The 21,986-nt window shown below is 31.6% G+C and overlaps 3 protein-coding genes across 5 annotated transcripts; 1 reads left to right on the top strand and 2 right to left on the bottom strand.

Moving 5' to 3' along the window:
• Positions 1–330: 330 nt before the first annotated feature.
• On the top strand, positions 331–10,236 carry LOC106054531 (kelch-like protein 1). Of its 3 annotated transcripts, none has more exons than XM_056042289.1 (4): positions 331–438; positions 4,179–4,247; positions 4,412–4,558; positions 4,857–7,896. In XM_056042289.1, exons 2-4 carry the CDS (start codon positions 4,182–4,184, stop codon positions 6,060–6,062), a joined length of 1,419 nt encoding a protein of 472 aa, XP_055898264.1. In that variant the 5' UTR covers positions 331–438; positions 4,179–4,181; the 3' UTR covers positions 6,063–7,896. The 3 variants fall into 3 exon arrangements, with proteins under 3 accessions (XP_055898264.1, XP_055898267.1, XP_055898265.1); XM_056042292.1 differs by lacking the exon at positions 4,857–7,896 and adding an exon at positions 7,972–10,236 and having other exon boundaries at positions 335–438; XM_056042290.1 differs by lacking the exon at positions 331–438 and adding an exon at positions 2,227–2,469.
• LOC106054530 (GPI-anchor transamidase-like) lies at positions 9,465–21,927 on the bottom strand. Its single transcript, XM_013210423.2, has 11 exons — positions 21,780–21,927; positions 18,717–18,862; positions 18,277–18,335; positions 17,500–17,576; positions 17,283–17,394; positions 15,944–16,040; positions 15,666–15,783; positions 14,211–14,321; positions 13,631–13,760; positions 11,955–12,006; positions 9,465–11,370 (listed from the first exon to the last, which is right to left on the bottom strand). Exons 1-11 carry the CDS (start codon positions 21,918–21,920, stop codon positions 11,292–11,294), a joined length of 1,122 nt encoding a protein of 373 aa, XP_013065877.2. The 5' UTR covers positions 21,921–21,927; the 3' UTR covers positions 9,465–11,291.
• Positions 18,887–21,356, bottom strand: LOC129928329 (uncharacterized). The gene is made up of 2 exons (XM_056042293.1): positions 19,759–21,356; positions 18,887–19,728 (listed from the first exon to the last, which is right to left on the bottom strand). The coding sequence occupies exon 1, from the start codon at positions 21,076–21,078 to the stop codon at positions 20,167–20,169; it is 912 nt and encodes a 303-aa protein (XP_055898268.1). The 5' UTR covers positions 21,079–21,356; the 3' UTR covers positions 18,887–19,728; positions 19,759–20,166.
• Positions 21,928–21,986: the final 59 nt, after the last annotated feature.

The raw sequence follows: 21,986 nt of genomic DNA, 5'->3' as shown, positions 1-21,986 counted from the left end.
TCACCTTTCTAAAGAGTGTCACCCGGTGCGGACCTCTCCCCCCCTAGTGACGCCACTGCTCTTGATCTAGATCAGCAAGTTATATAAGGTCAATGCTTGTCGGAGGACACGACCCTAAAACTGAGGACACATTTTTGCCATGCCCCCCCCCCCCCCCAAAAAAAAAAAAAAACAATAAAATAGGTTATATTTGGCTAATCATGTGACAATTCTCTATCTTTCTTATATTAAACTTTAAATCTGAAAAGCGGTACTCTTAGATCTAGATCTAGATGACGGACCTAGATCTAAACGTTAGTAGATTTATATCGTCTTAGTCTTAGTTATAATACTAATAACTAATAGAATAAATAGATCTATATTCTAATACTTGAATCTAGATCTAATAGTAATTTAATTAATTGGTCTACATTAAAAAATTATAGATCTACCATAGATGTAGGTAGTAGTAGTAGATGATAGATCTAGATCTATCAAGACATAGTCATAGCTTAGGGCCTATATTACTAATATTACTTATATTAGTATATTATCCTATAAATATTATAAATATTATAATATAATTAGTTAATTAGATTTCTCTAGATCTATAATTCTATTTCTATAATAATAGTAGATCTAATATATTTAAATATATATTCTATGTAGCCTTAAAGAGAGACTAGAGTATTAAGTATAGTTATAGTAAATTATACTATACTATAGTAGATTATATTATATATATAAATATAGAATATAGATCTATATCAATATCTATTTATTATAATCTAGATCTATATGATTATGATTAATAATATATAAAAATAATTAAATTATTATCTTATTTTTTATCCAGTTTTTAGTCGTCTGTCCTGATCTGTATATTTTAGATAGATTATTAGTAATTATTAGATATATGATATACATATAATACTGAATGAAACTGTTAACTCTGTTAAGTGTTAGACAGTTACTGTTATACTGTTACTACTACACTACTAGTCACTAGTGACTATTGTTACTGTTAGTCACAGAGTTAGTAACTTTAACTTAGACTAACTTACTAACTAGACTCTAGACTAGTTCTAGTAGTGAGTACTTAGTCTAACTCTAAGTGACTTAGTGTTATTACCAATTATTAGTAATATTTAAATATTACTAGACTAGATAAGTCATCATAAGTTATAAAGTTATAAGTAAAAGTTATAAAGTTATAATAGACTAATATATAAAAAGAGCATATAGTCTAGTGTCTATCTATACCAGTGGTCTTCAACGGGGGTGCTATCGTCCCACTGGGGGGCGTTTTAAAGATTTCGGGGGGCGCTGGGAGCCAAAGGGGCGGTAGGAGGGGCGCTTGGCACGAAAGGGGGCAGTAAGGGGGCACTGGGTATAAAGGGGGAATGAAGAAACTAAAGGTGCACTGAAACAAAACAAATTTAAACATTCTTCAACATTAAAGCTGGCAATCTGAATATAGACAAATTATAGATAGCTTGCTTCTTATTTAAGAACAGAAACAGCCTTAGAAATTGAGTTTGGGAATCCCATTTTCTATTTTTGAATTCTTACTATTTTGCTGTAATCAGAGGGTATCTAGTATCCTTAGATCTTGCGCGCATAAACGTTTAAGATTTGATAAACTAAGTAGGTAATACGCCTTTTAGATCCTAGTTTATTTTATCTACATATGTTAATATATTGATATGTAAATGTTGATTGAAAAAAACTTTAAAACTAACATTCAAGTAGAATAATTTAACAATTTTTTTTAAACAAAAAAACATTGACAAAGTGTTGTTACAAAAACTCACTGGTATGTAATGGGATATTGCTAAGAGTTTTAGTGAATTACCACTAGATAAAAGTATTCCAATGTTCTTCTTTGAATGATGACTTTTTCAGATAAGGTTATTAAACCAAGTTGGCTTCACGAACATAGGCCCTATAGCAAAATATCCAAAAATAATTTAAGAATATTCATGAATATTATAAAAATCTACTATTAAAACAATATTAAAAACAAAAAACAGCAATGCAGGATATATTTTAGTGGCCTCTTAGAAAAAATGCATAGCTTTTTAAAAAAAGTCTTATGATATTGTTTGAAAATTGGTTAAAACTAAAATTAAAATTGTTCAAAACATATGTTACACAAAAAGACTTTTCTGTTAGAGATGAAATATTATTTTAAAATTGTCTAGTTATGAAGTATATGACGACATATAGGGAACCATCAGTGGTTGGACGCTACAATGACTTCATAAGTAATATAGAATAAAGAACAGATCTATTTAATATTTACCTTGTGAGTTATGATGTAAGTTTAGCCCGCAATTTCATTTCTATTTGAATCTAATTATAAAATTGTAAATAAAATACAAACCCATGCCGAAAATAATCTCATCTTTCAACAGTTTTTGTGAAACAAATGATGAAAAAGATGTCAGACTCTTGTTGTAAACTGAAGTTCGCTGGATTTCGAAAAGGGTTTGTTATTGCTCATTTTAAGCTCTTAAATACATAGGAAGATTCAACGGTTGGCGATGACTAAAAAAATGTTTTAGATGGTAGGCATGTAACGCAAATGAATGGAACGAACCCCCAACTGCAAGGAAAGTAATGTACTTTCATTGATTATATCATTTTTTCTTTTATCAAGATATTAAATCTATTTTTAAAAGTTTTATAATCTCACATAACTTGTTTGTTAACAAATGAATTACTATCTAAAAAGTAAAAACACTGATATTTATGCAATTCACATAACAATGTTCTATGAAAAAATTCGCTTCCAAAATATAAAAAAATTAAATATAAATTACAATTATCAACATCTGTTACAGGAAAAAAAAATAGATCTACAAAATTATGTCTTCAGTAAAAAAGGATGTTAACATAGGAAGCACACAGTGGCGTATTTGGGGCGGGGGGAGAAGGGGAGAGAATTTGAAAATCCCCCCGGGCCTCCACTTGAGGGGGGTCCAAATGAGTGATTTGTAATTGATTAAATTAAATATTACGCAAAATGCAGGGGCCCCCAAAGAGGTCAAGCTCCCCTGAATGAAGAAGCAAAGAAATAGACTGGATGTAGCGACTAGAGGAGACCTTCGCCTTGATTTGGCTTAAAATTTCTAATATTGTCAGACTGCAAGAGGCAAAAGGTTCCCATTAGCTTAATTTGTTTTTGTAGTGAATTCTGCAATAATAATGTTTATTTAAAAAAATATAACTAAATTTACAATTAAACCTAAAAACAGTAGGCTACTCGGCCCTAATGTTCAAAAATTTAAAAGGAGACTATTCTTAGGATTTGAAAGAAAGTCATGACAATGAGATTAATTTTTGTGTATGATCGCTGTAAATTATTTGACATAATTTTTGTATAATGATAATATTGGCTGTTTTGGCCTTCGATTCCAAAGATTACGGTTGAGTGCAGTGTTTCACATAACTACACCAGCGGCGACCTGCATATTTTCCAGAATTTAGTGCAGACAAAGCCTTTGTCTGTTGGCAGTCTATTAAAGTTTTCTTTCTGTCTTTTGCGCCTGTCTTCAATATCTCAAATGTTTGTCGCCCAGCTTTTGAGAGATCTCCAACTGTCTCTCTCAGAGGCCATATGCTACCAGAGAAAGCTACCAGGTACTTTCCTCTATGCCAGTGAGGGCGAAATGGTGCATGAGTGGATCTTTATAGCGCTTATGGGAGGCACCTCTGTAACTCCGTCCTACTCTAAGCTCGCCAAATAAAATCGCCTTTGGCATGCAGTCGTCTCCCATGCATAAAAATTAATAAATAAATATTTTGTTGAAATTCGCCTTCTAAGTGTTATTTTTAGAAGGGGGGGGGGGCGCTGGCGGATTTTTTAAAAGAAAAAATTACGAAAAGGGGGCGGTAGGCCAAAAAAGGTTAAAGACCACTGGTCTGTACAGTCAATACTAATAGTAATATATGTTACTAATAGTCTATAGATCTAGTAAGTATACTGTAAGTATAGCAGACTTCTAGGCTTAAGATAAAATATAGTCTAGCTGGATTACATTTACATCTTTAAAATAGGGGCCTATTCTATCCTAGATCTAGTTTTGTTTTAGTTTTAGATGTTTTGGCTGTTCCTTCAGATTTGAAGATAATTAAGCTCTCCATCCTCTGAGCCACATTCAGTAACATACCTTTTTTAAATTATCTCATCTTAGAGAATGACTGAACATGATCAACTAGATCCTCTAGAGGATGAAAACTCAGAAGTGGCTTCTGATTCTTCGGTAAGTCATACAAAAAGAACACAATAAAATGTGTTATTTATCAGTTTGTGATGGGACAAATATAAAATACCCATAACAATAAAACTAGTCATCTGTGTAATATTTAAGCTTTACATTATTTCAATTGAAATGAAATTTTGTACTATCCTATATTGAATCAACAGAGACCACAAAAACTGCTAGAGGTGGCATCTCATTGTTTGAAAACAGGTCTTTACACAGATGTTACTTTTATAGTTGGAGAAAGAAAATTTCCAGCTCACAGACTAGTCATGGATTCTATTTCTGATTATTTTAAATCTTTGTTCAAAGTAAGTTTAAATTTACAAAAGTTAGAAAAAAAGAGCTATTTAGTTGTTTTCATTTCTGAAAGATGATTACATTATTGAAAAGGTTGTGCAATTAGTCAAAAAGTTTCTAAAACTTTTAATGCAACAAAGAAACAAACAATGTTTAATCTTTATTAATGTTCAAAATAAAATATTAGATATTACAGGAAAAAAAAAGGAAATTAAACCTAGTATAAAAGAAGGGAAAAATATATGTAATAATTACTGTGTAAATGTAAAGTTGAATCAAAGTGCATGCTCATTTTGTTTTGTTATTTAGATTGATGAGAATGATATTGGTGAGGTGTCACTGTCATCCGTTTCTCCTGAAGATTTTGGGATCATACTAAACTTTGCCTACACTGGAGAGTTGAATATCAATGAAGACAATGTGCAGAATATTCTCATTGCTGCTGATTTTTTTCAAGTTAAATTTGTTAAGGACAAATGTATACATTTTATTGAATCTCATTTAGAAGTGGAAAATGTGTGTGATGTAATTTTGTTTGCTAGAACCTTTTTGTTAAGTGACTTGGAGGAGAAAACTGTCAAATTCTTAAAAGAAAATCTGGACAGTGTATCTCGGAACAAACGATTTCCTGCATTAGACCCTGATTTACTGATTCAACTTATTCAAGATGACAATTTAATTTTGTGGAGTAATAAAGTACTACTTAAGTCAATGGCTAGAGAAAGACTTGTCCTAAATGCTGTCTTGAGATATATGTCAGCCAGAAAGGAACTGGATGATAATTATCTTGAAATGTTGATGTGTTCTGTACGTCTTCCTGAATTACCACTGAGTGTCATAGAAGACTGTTTATTAAACTTTGACTGCATAAGGGATAACAATGTGATTCAAAGGGTCATCAAGCTGAGAGAAAAAGCAGTGAGATATTTGAACAAAAAAGCACGTGACAACTTTCAACTGACTGACCTCAGTATAAATGTCAGCAATGTCCCAGAAAATTGGTTCAGGGCAAGACACTTGCCTAATTATATCATCTCTACTGGACGTAGGCGCCATGCCGCTGGGGGAGAAGTAGGCAGATGTACTGGTCTTCCCATCTCTTCCATCAGTGACCCAAATAGTGAGATACACCGAATTGATATCTGGGTGAGACAGTGGGATGGCCACTCTGTAGTTGGAGGCCTGAAGTTGTCATACAGAAACTCTGGTGGCTACAAGGAGTGCTCCAGGGGAGACTGTCACAGTTTAACCGAACATTACTTTGTTGAATTGGAACCAGAGGAATTCATCATAAAGGTTGTCGTTGGAAGCGGTTATCTCATAGACAGACTAGGTTTTGAGACAAACTTAGGTCGAGTCTGTGGTCCATTTGGTGGAATTGGAGGTGGAAAAAACACAGAGAAAGCACCAGATGGTTCATTTTCCTACCTGTTTGATATTAACTGTGATAGTGTGACTGCTCAAGGATCAGATGCTATTCATAATCTCATTCTTCGCTGGATAACATTCCAGTAGATTAATTATGTTGATTAATATAAGTAAAAATTAGAAAAATTTTAAAGTAATAGATATAATAATATAGCATAAAATGGAAATAAAGAAAGAAAAGAATGCAGTTCTGCTAATCCAGCAGTTCTCAACCTTTTAAGCTCGGCGACCCCTTTTTACGATTCCTCACTTTGCCGCGACCCCTCCCCCCTTACACACACACAGCAATAGAAGAGTAGACAATAACAATCCATATTTTCGATGGTCTTAGGTGACCCCTGGCAAATCGTCAATCGATCCCCAAAGGGGTCGCGACCCACAGGTTGAGAACCCCTGTGCTAATCATTTACTTCTTTTCATTTCTCGACTTTTACTTTTCCCAGACAGTAATGTGTAATAGTTTTATTACTATACTATCTAGAACCCACTTTATTAAGTAAAATAACATCTGTAGTTATAATATCCAATCCACAGACAAATATTGGTGGTAATAGAATGTATTATGCGTGACAACTTTTGTATAAGTTCATTTTGATAAAGATTTTAGATTAAACCAAATTTGCATAGCTAGTTTCTGTCACTTTGTACCTAAAAATAGTTATGCTTTTCCATACATGTTATTAGCACTATTATTATTTAATCAGTAGTATTTCATTTTTTAATAAAGTTTTAGTTAATTTGTTCTCCTCCTATTTAAAAAAAAGCATATTACAAAGTTATACAATTGTACAACTTACATTCTGGAAATTATTTTAACTGGTTAATTAAAGATAGAAAAATGAGAGATTAACACTACTAGTAAATGGTGTAAACACATGCAAACACCAATAAATAATGAGTACATCATAGCATGTTATTAAAACAGTCTGATTGTTAAAGGTGTCTCATGTTCAATTCCAAGAAATCCAATGAAATTATTGAAATACATTTTTTTTTCTGGAAATCCTTATATTGGCTGCTGTTAATTAATATTTAATAGATAATCTCAGTTTGTTAACATAAACTTTCAATGACCACTTTGTTCTAAAAAAATTTAATCCATATTGAGATTTGTTCTAAATTATTTGGTTTTTGTTCTGCAGTGAGATAGAACAACTTTGGATTCCAGAAAAATTTTTGTTATACTAATTTTTAGTTCAAGTGAATAAAAAAAAAATAAAAAATTCATCTAGTATTGTAATTCAAATCACTTTGGTATTTGAAAAAAAAATTTTAAAAAATCTCTAATACATGTATATATAAGTATTTTAATTAAAATTTCACTTATACTATTTCTTCTTGTCATAAATAGGAATATAATTTTCTCATTTCTTTTCACATATATTGCTAGTGGTGAAGTTTTCTAGAATGACACATCACAATTATAACTGATCTTAATGTACATTTTTTTCACACACATTGTATTTTGAATGAAAGGAGTAGCTATTTTTTATCTGTCTGCACCTCATATTATCATTAATTCTTTTATAATGCTTTCTTTAATTTATCAGCTACATTATATTATTATTATTATTATATTTACATGTTCATTTTAAGTTATTTTGATAGAAATCTATTTCACAAGTTTAAAAAGTATTTGGACCTATAAAACTGCCAGGCAATAGGAAATGAATATACTAAAGAGCAGAACTGTTAGCCCATCTAGCAATTACAAATTGATATGTGTAGTATTATTCAATTCACTTTTTTATTCACTTATTTAAAACTATTTAAATAAATTAACAAAAGTTTAATTGACCAACTTGGATAATTAAATTGGAAGGAATATTTGTATTCAAACAATTTAAGCATTAACATTATTATAATTATAACTGTTTCATTAAATTTTTGTAGAACATTATTTTTTTTAAATGAATATCTTGTTCACAAAATGTCAATATATAATAATGCTCATTATTTTCTATACTTTTTTCCCCCCTTCCTTCTGTTTCTCAAGGCAAAAGTTTACAGTCAGGGAGAAGTAATTATTGAAAATGTTAGTGCTGAATCTTTTCAAATTCTTTTAGACTTTGCTTACAATGGTCGAGTGGAGATAACTTTTGACAATGTAAGTAGACTTCTGCTAGCTGCAGATTATTTCACTATCGATTTCATCAGGGAGTGGTGTATGCAACACATAGTGTTATATATTAACATTGAGAATGTTTGTGATGTCATTATGTTTGCACTTGAGCATAACCTTCATGACTTGCTGGACTCAGCTATTGGATTCTTGAAGAAAAATGTGGATGGTGTCTCCAAAAATGACACATTTTCCTCTTTAGAACCTAAATTTTTGTCTGCATTGTTTAATGATGATAATTTAATTCTGTACAATCATAACATCCCTCTCAAGCCATTAGACTCTGAGAAACTCTTGCTAGAGGTTATAATGCGGTACATAACACTGAGGGAGAAGAAAAACAAAACTTTTGATGCCAAGACATTACTAGGTACTGTAAGATGGCCTATACTAAATGAAAAGACTATTGTCAGCTGTTTACATAATTTACCAAATTTTGCACACTGTGATGTCATTAACAAATTTGTCCAACTATCAAACCCTGCAACAAGGTTTTCAGACCTAGACATAGCCAAGGTGAAAGAAACCTGGATGAAACCAAGACATATCTTAGTGTCTTTGCATAGTTCAAACACAGTATATGCCATCAAAGAAAATGTACTTCTATCTTGTATTAACGTTGATTTCAATAATGAAATAAGTAGAGTTGACATTTGGACCAGGCGTTGGGATGGCCGACCTGTCATTGGTAAGATCAAAGTAGTTTATAGAAATGTAAACACACCTGATGAGGTCCTGGAGTATTCCCAGGGAGATGGCAAAAGCTCTATTGGACATGAATCTTTGGATCTGAGACCAGGCGAGTTCATAACAAAAGTGGTGGTGAAGAGTGGCAAGGTAATTGACAACCTTTACTTTGAGACTAATATGAAGCAGAAGTTGGGGCCATGTGGAGGCCCAGGTGGTGACATGGCTGTTGAAAAAGGTGAAGATGAAATGTCCTCCTATTTATATGATATCAGTTGTTGCAGTGAACTAACCTTGGGAGCAACAGCAATATGTAACCTTATGTTACGCTGGGTAACATTCAAGGTTAAGGACACTTAGGGAAAGGTGGCATGTTATAATTTATAATTTAAATTGCCCTGACATGTAAATTTGGTGTATTATATTCCAAATAGAGAACCCTTTATTATGTGTCTTTGCTATAATGAAGGTAGACATGTACATTTCGTTTAGTACACAATTAAAAATGGTCTTTACTATTTAGTATTATTTTTTTTTTACAGTTTTGTTACTTAAAGTATTTTTAAGTAAATGATCAATAAAATTGTAGTAGATGCAAAATTTTTCTCACAATTATAATAATTAACAATTTTATGATAAAAATGCAAAACTAAAAATAAATAAATAACATTTAAAACATCAACTCTTTATATTTTAATAATAATATATTACTGTTAAAAAAAGAAAGTAAAGGTTATAAAGATTTTTAAAAGATGAATCTCACTAGAAACAAATTGGCCAACAGGACAATAATTTTTATAAACCTAATTATTAAATGAGGCATAAATATATGAATTTGTTGATTGAGCTTCCTTTTGATAAGGCATGGGTTTAGGTCATTTCATTTGTAATGCACTTTCAAATGTTTATTTTTTGGTCGTTTCTTTAAAAATCTTTTTATTTACTTACATTGAATGATTTGTTAATAGTTTGTACATTATTGTATATATTTGTATTTAAAAGCCTGTATTTCATTTATGGTACCAGTATAGTCATACATTGTATGTACCCGGTACAATTTGTTTTAATAAATAAATTATCTATTTATACTAATAAGATTTTGATTAATGCAAAACTTGTTACAAATAAATAATTGATTATTGCATGTTAAAAATATTACTCATTTCTTAACAAACATACTTTGATCTTAAAATAATGTAAAATAAAATTTTTAATATTTAGAAATTGTGTCCATAATGTTGCTGTCTTTCACATATTTGAAACTACCTATAAAATATATATCTGTTGGTGCTAGTATCATATTGTGTAGATAACAATATATCAATGGAATTCTTTGCTGTGTTTCTTTCAAAACTTAAACCTATTTAATGTTGATTTTTTTTTTATAAGTTGAACAAGTTAACTGTGATTATGTTATAATAAAATTATCTAATAAAAAATATATAAACCAATGCTAATGGTTTTTTAGTGTAATATTTCAAATAGCCTGACAAAGGTTATTTAGATAACTTAAATTTATTTAAATAACTTAATAAATTCTCAATTAAAACAAAACATTTGAATAAAATAAAATTCAAAGGCTTATTACATCAATGTAAAAACAATGAGATAAAGATTGTCGTACACAGATAAACTACTGAACCATCAAATTACCTTCTAGTTGAAGATAAAGCCTGTCACACATAGATAAACAACTCCACCATCAAGTTACCTTCTAGTTGAAGCATACCAAACACAAACAAAATTTATCATTACACATTTGCTTCATTCTTTAAGAATATTAAGTGTGATAGACAAATATTTAGTTGAACAAATATAATTAAAAATGCTATCATATTTTGAGGGACAACTTTACATGCTGTTGACAATACAAGTGATCTACATGTCACGTTTGTCATGTAACAAAGCAGAGAAAAATTAAATTATTACAAAGCTTATATCAACTCACTCTGTCTGGTAAAAAGGGTGTATGTGTTATTTCTCTGACACCCTATATCGGAACAACCTGAAAATTTGCACAATTATTTTTTTTACCTGACAACAATTAATTTAATAAAAAAAAAATTAACCAATTAGTTAATTAACTATTGGTAATGAATTATTCTGTTTGGTATTTTGAACAATGGAAAGAAATTGTACTTGGTGGTGGTACAAGCTGAATTAGTCCCTTTTATAAGTCATTGCTTTAAAATAAGTTTGAAACAATCTACTATTTTCATAAGCACCTCACCAGCAGAGTGGTTAAAATGTCAGCTTGAGGAGGCTTGCGCCATGAGTTTGAATTCAGGTCATCCCCCCTCCTTTTTTGTGTTATATATGCTTTTAAAAAGTGATTACAATAAAATTCACCCAGATATCCCTTTCTTCCCCCCCCCTTCCTTTTTAGGCAAGTGACAAATGTAACATTTATGCTATCAAAATTCAAACTCATATCCAATCAACTCTTTCCACTTTATAGCTCATTCACTCAATCATCCAAAGTCTATTTCACTTAAGATATGCACTGATTAAAAATATATTTTTGGAAACTGATCAGGGAATGTAAATTTCTTCTTGTTCGCATCCAACTTCTGACAGGAATCTTGACTGCAGATGAAAACAAAGAATTTTGAAAGTCATTTTTTGTTAATGATTATCATCAAATAAGAAAAATGGAAAAAGAAAACAAAATTTTCCAGTTTCTCTCCACTTTAACAAAAAGAATGATCTAGAATGATGTGACTTAGCAAACCAATGTTATTTCTTACGTGCAAACAGCTCCTATTCTAAAATTAGAATCAGTTTCCATGAGTAAGAGAAAAAAGAAAAGAAAATATTTGAAAAGACAGCTCTAATTTCTTTTTTAAATTTGATTTGGAAGTCACTTGCTGATATATTAATTTCTAAAAGTTATAGATCTACTCCAACTTTTCAAATAAAGAGCAGAAATGGACCATTAGATAATTGACTCAGTCCAAAATAAAGACAAATGACAAAGGCTTAATGAAAAAAAAATTCTGCAGAGCATCACTAAGAGATAGAAAGAATGGCAAAGACATGACAGAATCGACCCACAATAGGCTATTCTTACTGGGCAATAAAGGACAGAGGTAGTGAATTAAAGAGCAACTGTGCCTATGCATCCCTCCTTTAATAGGCATGGCGTTAGATGTGATAAAAATAAATCTAACCTGCAAGTCTCTTGCTTTACATTAGTCTCTTTCTTCTTTAAAGAAATAGTTTCTGTTAAAACCAGAAAAAAAAAAGGGTTAGAAATGTCCATCGAACATAAATAAATAATGTGCATTCTGTAGAAATCTTTTAAACTCTAAAACTTTAGTTTAGTAAGGTTAAATGATCAGCTCATTTTTTTATGGGTTTGTATCTATTTACAAAACTGAATAAAAAATTGTGCTCAAACATAAAGCCTATTGTCACATGCTATTTTTGTGTTATTGTATGTAGTTGGGTATTGCAATGTGTTTAGGTTTTCACTCACAGTTCAGATAACTTATATCAGACACCACATTAGTGACTAAGATGCACAAAGTCTAGTCTCATTTCAGCAGACATAGTTTTACTACACAGTATAGATATTAAACAATATAAGTCATCCAGCCATGAGAAGCTAGTAGTGATAAAGAACATACATTTACATATAATAAGTACAATGAATATCAAAGATACATCTACTCTATCATGAGTCCAAGTAACAAAGAATACACATGACCGCTCTCTAGAAGGACTTATTGACTGCCCCAGTTCACTTCCTCTTTCTCAAAACTCATAGATTTGTCTCATGTTTAAAGACAAATACTGTAGAGTGAGCCATCACTCAAATTGTCAAAATAAGGAGGCTGTTACACCTACAGGTACACTAATCTTTTGTTCATAGTACTACAGTCTTTTTGCTCATACTGATAAAAACAAAGCATCAACATGATTTTCATTATGACAGACATAACAAAATGTAGGCTCAAAGCAATATGAGAACAAATTAACCTAAATACAGAGTTCAAAAGGTTAAACTGATCTATCTAATGTTTTAAAAAAGTTAAGTCTAAATGTTTCTCATCCTATTTTCTTAATTTTAACTAACATGCTATCATAGAAATACAAAACACTAATTTAGACAAATGGACAAAATTGTAAAGAGGCTCACAGAATGTATGTACAGATAGCAAAATTATTCCACTGCTACAAATAATTAATTAAAGAAAAAAAAAAAGACACATTTTTAAAAATAATATTATAATACACAATAACTTTCTTTAACCTATCAGAATAAAAGTTTGCTTAGAATTATGTGTGTACATTAACATGCCTTGATATAACTTTTAGTAAGATTTCAAACATTTCCCCTAACCTTTGATAGGTTTTTAATGAAGTTTTGCAATGATACAATAAAAATTAATTTTTCTTCTCTTTTGTACCATTCTCTAGGCACTGTCTAGTGTCACATATTGGAAAATAATGGTATAAAAGGTTATTCTAAAATTGTGCCAAGGTTTTTAAAATGACAGTACTGGTAAAGGAAAAAATTCAGTAACTGCTCAACAGACTATTGAATCCTAGAAGTGCTCAATTTCATGCCGCTAAGTGCCCTTTAGAAAACTAATGTAAAGAATTGAAGATTATTACATCCGAGCCCAAACCTCCCATAGGAAGGCAGGCATGGTTCAAACCAGGTACCATCAAGACAAAAGTTCAGAACCCATACAGCAAAACCAGGTAGCCAAGATGGGAAGGTCACATACTCGAGAAAACAATGATTCATGAGCATCAATCACATGATCTAATTTCTTCCATAACTAATTATGTCTAAAATTAATATAAATAAAAAAAAAGAATTAAATCAATACAGTACCTGTAAGCAGCTCAACATTGCGCACACCACCAAAGAAGTCAGTCAGTAATGTGTCTGTTGTATTTCTCCTGAATAGGTCAGTCCTTGTACTTACTGTACTAATACATTTATCTTTAGGGCAAACTTTTAACTGGAACATACACATTTAATACATTTATATACTTTTAATAGCATTGTAAACAATAATTTAAAATATTGTCTTTTATTTATTTTTTTCCAACTCAAGTAAAACAAGAACTACACCACATATTTGATAAAAACATTTCTAAACTTCATTACAAAATAGAACACCAAATTCTGGGTTGGAGTCATGGAGGATTCCTATATTCACTTTGACAATTGTTAGGAAAGTAAAGACAGTTGGTAACTGTGCTGACCATGTGACAAGCCAATATACTGTAGTCAATTATATCCAGTGAACTGTACTTCACACGCGAAAAGGATATTTAAATTTTTTTTTTATAATCATCATAAACTAAATTATATACCTTTAATAAGTACAGCCATTTGTAAACAAGAAACAATTTTCACTGGATTAATATAAAAACAAAAAAGAAGTATCCAAGGTACTGGTACTTACAAATCTAGACATTGTTTGTTTAGAGCCAGGCTTGACGGTTTCCAAAAACTCAAGGGCATAATAAGTGTAGCGATCAATAACATAAACTCCTAATGCTGGGTCAACATGATGCTATAAAGAGAAAAAAATATGTAAGCTTTATGCATAAACTTGTGAGTATACAATTTTGAACTTTTATTTTCATTAAAAAATTTTTTTTAAAAAGTAACGACTGTGGGGTGTTCATTTAGAGGCTAAATCAAAACATTAAGAAACCATAACCGGTACCCCTCTTAGTTTAGTTTGTAATCCTTAAACTTTTTACCTAAACCTAATTCCAACAAAAGTAATGGCATTGCTTCAAGAGAATAAATCATCATTCTGAGGTTATTAAATACAGTCAATTCATTGTTTTTTGTTCCATGAGTACAGAGATGCCTACATTGACTAAAAATAATTATGAATATTCATTTTGTTGAAATTTTAGAAGGTTACATGTGCAAACTAAAATTAAATTAATAAAAATTATACATTAAAATAATTTAAAAGTTTCTTCTTTACATTGTACATTTATAAACATACCCAAATTTTTATTTGTCAAATTAATTTAAAATTCTATTCAAAATTAAGTTTAGACCTAAAATTCTGTGAGTTATATGTGATTGGAACTCAGTAGGTTCACACTAATGATAATACTATTCTAATCTAAATATTTGAAAAAGGCATGTTGTTTCAAACATTAAGTTATTATCTTGTTCAGCAGCATAGACTTAGATCTGGCTATACTGGCCATATGATACATGCTCTGGACTGTTCTTACAAAGTTCTCAGGTTCGAATCTTGCCTGCTACCATACATTGCCTTCCTGCACTACTGAAGGAACATCTGGAACTTTTTAAAGTCATTTCTCCATGTTGATCATTAAAAATATTGACACCTTCTTTTAATAAGTAGTAAAACAAAAACATTGTTGTCATATAATTTACATTGAATCTACCAATGAAAACTAATAATAGGCCAATATTTCAACAAAACAAATGTGATGCTTGAGTTCAGTGTCTAGGAAATGGGATAAACTGTAATAACTAATTAGATTAAGAAGCAGAAATGTATGTATGATTGAATTTTATGGAAAAAAAGGCAAAGTTATCTTGAGAATGGCATGACAGCAAAGAAGAAAAAAAACATCAGATATCAATTGAACCATTCCATAACTAAATAAAATTTTAGATCTATGTACTACATAATGTATTAAATAATGAAAAAAAACAAACATGTATTTTGGTCCTTTCATTGCCATATAATTATAAAATAAGCAAGTTGCACACAAGTAAGAATCTCTGATAAATTAAAAAACAAACCAAATTTGTTTTCGGATTGTCTCCAAATCTCCTTAAAAACTAATTAGTGAATTGATTCCCTTTGAAGACAACAAACAAGAGACTGGGGTCCTTTAATATTTTAATCTTAACTTACTGAAAGTGAGTCCTCCCCAACTCGACTGCTGGCTACAGCCAATATATTAGGTGAGTAAAACTTTTGAAACATAGACTCTGCTTGACAAGTGTCGATCATGAAAAATAGTTCGTGGTATCTGGTCAAATAGAAAAATAAATGACTTTTTTGTTCCTAAAAAAATTGATAAAAATTATATTTTGATAATTCCTAAAAATAAAAAGTGGGGAAAATCCTAATAAAAGTACAAAATTCTAATTATATCAGGGAGAAAAAAATGTTCAATCAGTATAGAAAACCTTTGTTTCTGCCACATTTGTTCAAAAGCATCAGCAAGTTCAACACTAGAAACTTCTTCAGCATCTTGAAATTTAAGGAAACCATCTCCACCATGACCTAGAGGGGTCAAAGATTATTAGTTCCATTAATTGTGAGTGAAATAAACAACCAATTTGATAAACCTAAACAAAATCAACTCCTCTAAAGGAGAATTTTAAAAGAATATCAATCAACAAACTGGATCCTACATTAAATATAGGAACTATTATTTCAACATTGTGATAGTTTTGGTCAAAGACAGCTAATGCCAGTGAGAAAGGGATTAACAAGAAACATAGCAAACATTTTTTTTAATGACAATTCATCTTTCGTGAAGCTGATGACCTTTTGTAAAAGTGATAACTTTGCTCATAATAGCTGATGAATATTATATAAAAAAAAAGAGAAACAATTTTTTACCCCTCCCTAAAAAAAATTCTGTATCATACTCAGTGTATAGATAATTTTAATGTTTAATAAAGTAATTCTAGCAGCCCAGCTTATGATTTCACATATACAAAAAATATTCCTGAACAATCATCTATTGATTTATTCAACTCTTTACTGAATACATGTGGGAATTCCCACTGGAGTGTGTACAAAATAAAAAGATGTATGCCAAATTTAATGTTAAGATGATTATATTTTGAATAATTTTAAGTCAAACCAGAGTTTTCCCTGTGTTGCCAAGTAGTATGGCCAGATCTAAGAGCCGCAGGTCTACCAAGGCAGATTTTAGTTGTTCCACAAGTTTATAAGCTAATAAGAGGAATCGTAAAAAATGTGGGAAGTAGCCAAACTCTTTCATTTTATTAGACAAAAGATCATACAGTGTTTTCCTTATCCAACTTTAGGTGTCTCATAAGACACACTAAAAAAATTGCACACATTTTATAACATGAGTATCTCATATTGTATAATCAATGGTAATGTTGAGAATAAAAATAAATCTGATCTTGTGGTTGATTTTTCTAATATCAATTAGAATAACTTTCATAAAACAGTCACATGTTGTTTTTCTATAGATGCTCCTTAGTATAACCAGTTTCTATTAATAATATACATCAGTCACTATTAAAAATATAAAATCCTTAGATTATCTCAAATATTTTTAATGTTAAAGACATTATTATACTATATGCTTTTTCTGTCACTAAAATATCACATTTGCAATGCCTTTAACTTCATTAGGATTTAAAACACTTCCATTTCATTTATGACAAATATTCTAAGCTCAGCTCATTAGCCTTATAGACAAATATATTTGTTCATTTATCAGACACAATTTAGTTTCTCACAAAAATTCTAAGCTCAACTCACCAGTCATATAGACTAATATATTACTGCGTTCATCAGACAACAGACGTTTTGATCTTGGTGTGCTGGGAGGAAGTCTACCGGTTAAAACACGAATAAAATTTTCCACAGTAACCTAGTTTAGAGAAAAAGAGTATAATAATATATTTCAACATTTAAAAAATTAAATGTAACTAGATCCCCCAAGTGTAGCCAAGAATAAAAAAAACTCAATGATCACCTCATATCCTCTATAGTCCACCTCCACATCATCTCCATAGACATTGATATGTTGGTTGGCATTGTTGAACACGGTAGCTGTTGGCAAAAATAAAAAATAACATTCTTTCGATTAAGGTAAGAGCAATAACAAATATATGAGATTATTATTAAGGAAGCAGCCATAAGCAGCAATAACAATGTGTCTGAGTAAGAATCATGTTCGTAATTGTTTGTTTGTCCCTGGTCTCACATTTCTATTACTAAAGTTCAAGAAATACTCCTGCCAAAAAAATATTTCTAAGTATAGATTTGAACAAAAAGATTTGTTCCAACATAAATACATTTGCGTGTTTGTTTTTTTTAATAATTTTTTGGGGTACTTAGTGTTTTGATATTACAAATTTCTTCAAGTTGTATAAAAAGTGACCTAAAGAACAAAAGCCACCAACATTTTTTTTATTCCTGACACACAGTTCTTTGAAATAATGAGTCACCAAGTAAAAGCTTTCAAAATATTGTTTTGTTCACAGCCAAGAAATATTAAGAATTCCTACCTTCAAAGAAAATGTAATATTTTTTTTAAATACAGTCATTAGATCCTTTTTTCCTTCCTACATGCAGAAGAATGTTTCTGTAGTTTGCAATAGATTTTAATCAATTAAATTAATTTATCATTCACTCCCCAAAAATGAGTAAAATTTTTGAAAACATATGTTTTTTAATAAACAGAAATTATTTTTTTTCAAGCATTTCATCTTTAAAAAATTTAAATTACTATTTCAAATGTCTGCATTACCTGGACGTGGATTTCTGGGATTACATGCCATATCATCTGCAACCATCAAAATAATTTGACTGGAAATTTTAAAAAATAATTACCAAGGATTATTTATTTAAAATAATGTAATTTTAAGCTAAAGAAATTCAAATCATAAAGTAATTATTCAGCCATAATACAAAATTAATTATTGCAGATCTTTCTAAAACATTTTACTTTCTATTAATAAGTTTATCAATCTTAAAATGTATTCATTTGTCAAAATTATTTACATCACTATATATACATTATTTCCTTGAATTGAAAATGAATTATGACTATATATAATCATGCTGTTAGGCTAAAGTTATACAACCAGACTGGCTTACACATATTTTTATTTATTTGACTATAAACATTTAGATGTAATGCTTAGATAAAAGTGTAAACTATAGAAGATGTAATTTACTAGGTACTACCTATCAGGAATTCCTAAACGTTTCACACTGCGATAAATTGATAGTACATTAGCTACATGTCTGTAGTTAAACCAGAATCTTGAGGTATCCACCAAAACTGCCCAATTGTTAGTGTGATCACTTTTAAAAAATTCTTCTACCTTTTCCTGAAGAGGAGAAAAAATGTTGAAAATTGAAAAAAAAAAATGTGAAATCAATTTAGCATCATTATAAGAATATCATTAGAGTGCCTTTATTATTGGTGACCAAATCACACTATGGTACAGACACGAAAATACACCACAGAATCTAGAGATTGTATTGGCTTTACTTTTTTACCTCAGACTAATTTTGACAAACATGGTGACAATACTCACTTTTTTTTTTAACTTTCTGACAGACCTTGATAGTACTGTGTTGTTCTTTTTCTTCTGACAGCAGTGCTGATATTTCACCACACTTCTGACATCAGTATGGTTACAGCTCATTATTAGATTGTAGTTCCAAATAGTTTGTCAACTAAACCTTTGTAGAGATATTATTTTCATAAAACAGAACTAGAGAAAAACTCAAATTTGATCTCATCTCATTAGACATCTTCTTTGGTCCCGCCTGTGGTATAGGCCACCAGCCAGCTTCCTCGAGGCGTCTTGGTTCTTGGCAAGTCTCTCCAACTGCCCCACATCTTGTGTTCCTGCATGGTTGTTCAGATACTGATAAGATAGGTGAAGCTTTCCACTAATTCCAGCACCTCAATGTGGATTGGGTGAGTCATTGGGTGCCTTTATACTGAACACATGGCTCTTCCCTCAATTTATGGTAATAAACAGTCTAGCTTAGTTATCCGTGACAGTGTTTATCTCTTCCCACATCTGCTGTTGTGTGTGAGAGAGAAGAGCTAGATCATCAGGGAAGCTGTTTCCACAAAGTCCACTATATACTATTCTGGTTCTGGTCTGTTTATGTCTATTTGACCCAATCTATGGCTGGTTCTGGTCTGTTTGTCATTAAGACCCAATCTATGACTCTCTCACTCCTGTTTTGTCTGTGTCTGTCATATGACTTACTGATAATACTTGTAATTTTCTTCTGGCACTTCATAGTGTCTAGGTAGTCTCCTGAGGGTCAGTCTGTCCACGCTCTCAAATGCCTTTTCAAAGTCTATAATAGTGATGTAGAGAGGCGAGTTCAATGCCATGGAGTGTTCCAAAAATGATTCATAACGTCTGTGCATGATCTCTCCTTTCAAAAGCCGGCTAGGAGGTCACAGAGATATGGATCTACAGCATCTTTCATTTGGTTCAGAAGAATGCGGTTAAACACTTTTTCTGGAAAGGACAACAGCGTTAGCCCTTGAAAGATGATCTATATTTTATTATTGACAATGAATGATGAGAATTACCTTGCCTTTTGATGATCTACTCACTCATTCACTGATCTAGTCAACTCTACTAGATCTAGTACTACTACTTTATTGGCCTCCTTCAGTCGTAGAGTGACTATGGTTCATCTCAGAGCACACTTCCTCATTTGGCTGTGGAGCCCTATTTTGGAGAGACACTTTTGCTTCGGTGGTAAAGGAGCTGGCCGTTTTTTGGATTGTAGGTTTTTCTTCCTGAGCTGAGATCCATGTACTTTCACTGTCCATAGCTTTCTTGGTCACTGTCTCTCTCCATCTGGTGCGGTCTAGAGCTATGTCTTCCCAATTGTCAGTATTGATGTTCACTAATTTGAGGTCACGTTTTATTACATCTATGTAATGGAGGTGGGGGTGACCAGTTTTTCTTGTGCCAGTTGCAAGTTGTCTATAGAGGATGACTTTTGGGATGCGCTTGTCCTCCATCCGGCGAACATGTCCAAGCCAGCACAAACGGAGTAGTCTGAGGGCTGTAAAGATGCTGGGAATACCTGATCGCGCAAGGATCTCAGAATTGCACAATTTTTCTTTCCATGTGACTTTCAAGATTCTACGGAGACATCTCAAATGGAATGAGTTCAGTTTTCTTTCTTGCTTTGTGTAGGTGGTCCATGATTCACTGCCATACAGCAGTATACTCATAACACATGCCTTATAGACTTCCATTTTGGTCACAGTAGTTAGCTTATGGTTTTCCCTAACTCTTGGCCTGAGTCTAGCGAAGGTCAAGGCAGCATTCCCTATGCGTTTTTTTATCTCCTTTTCTAGAGACAGGTCATCTTTAATTGTGGATCCCAGATAGCAGAATTCGTTTATGGCATCCAGCTTGTTATTGTCTATGAGGATGGAGGGTGGTGCTGTAGCAGGTGGTCCCAAAACATTTGTTTTCTTCGTGCTAATAGTCAAGCCATATTCTTTACAGGCCTGAGAGAAGTGGGACATTAGTGACTGAAGTTCCTCTTGCATGTTGTTCCACTACCGCTGCGTCATCCGCGAATAACATATATCTTACGAGGGTGGTTCTGATTTTAGTTTTGGCCTCAGTCTGGCAATATTTAGGAGTTTGCCATCAAATCTGGAATGGAGATAGATGCCTTTGGTGGATTTGTCAGATGCGTTGTCGATTAGCAGTGAAAATAGTATTCCAAAGAGGGTTGGGGCCTGGACACATCCTTGTTTAACTCTGCTGTTTATACTGAAACTAGTGAAACTTTAGACTGTAGAAGCTGGCACCCTTGGCCTTGAATTGCACTGTACCCATCATATTTTTGTGGAAAGATACGATTCCATTTAGTAGCTTGGGTGGACAACATATTTTTTGTAAAAATTTTAAAGAAATAAAGAGGCCATCTCTGCTAACAAGATCGAAGGCCTTTGTGACTTGTCAGGTCAATGAACGCATTATTATATTACAAAGAAAAGTGAAAAGAAGGCATCCTTTGTAGTAGATCTCAGTAGACTAGAATACTAGCTTTAAACTAGATCTACTTACTACTTACTACTAGGTAACTAGTAACTAGTAGTACTACTCTAGTGACTCTACTACTACTACTACTACTAGTCCTAGTGACAGTAGTACTACTACTCTACTACTAGAGTCTAGATCTAAACTAAATTTAAGAATTATTTTTAAATTGTAAATCTAGAATCTCTAGATGTAGTCTTACCTGATTTGAAGACACGTCCTTGGGTTGAAATACTACAAGGAATGCAATTGTTATAGTAAAGTATAACATGTTAGCCGGTCCTGTGTTTACTTTTTCATAGCCATAGGAGGCTGCCATCTTGAAAAAAATGTTATTGTGCATTGTATTAATGCGCAATTATATTCCCTTTAATTGCCCGTTGCTTTTAGCTAAACAGAATAAAAAGTA

Source organism: Biomphalaria glabrata, chromosome 9 (assembly GCF_947242115.1).
Source record: "Biomphalaria glabrata chromosome 9, xgBioGlab47.1, whole genome shotgun sequence".
In the NCBI taxonomy this organism is placed as follows: Eukaryota; Metazoa; Mollusca; class Gastropoda; family Planorbidae; genus Biomphalaria; species Biomphalaria glabrata.
This window is presented reverse-complemented; position numbering and strand designations above follow the sequence as displayed.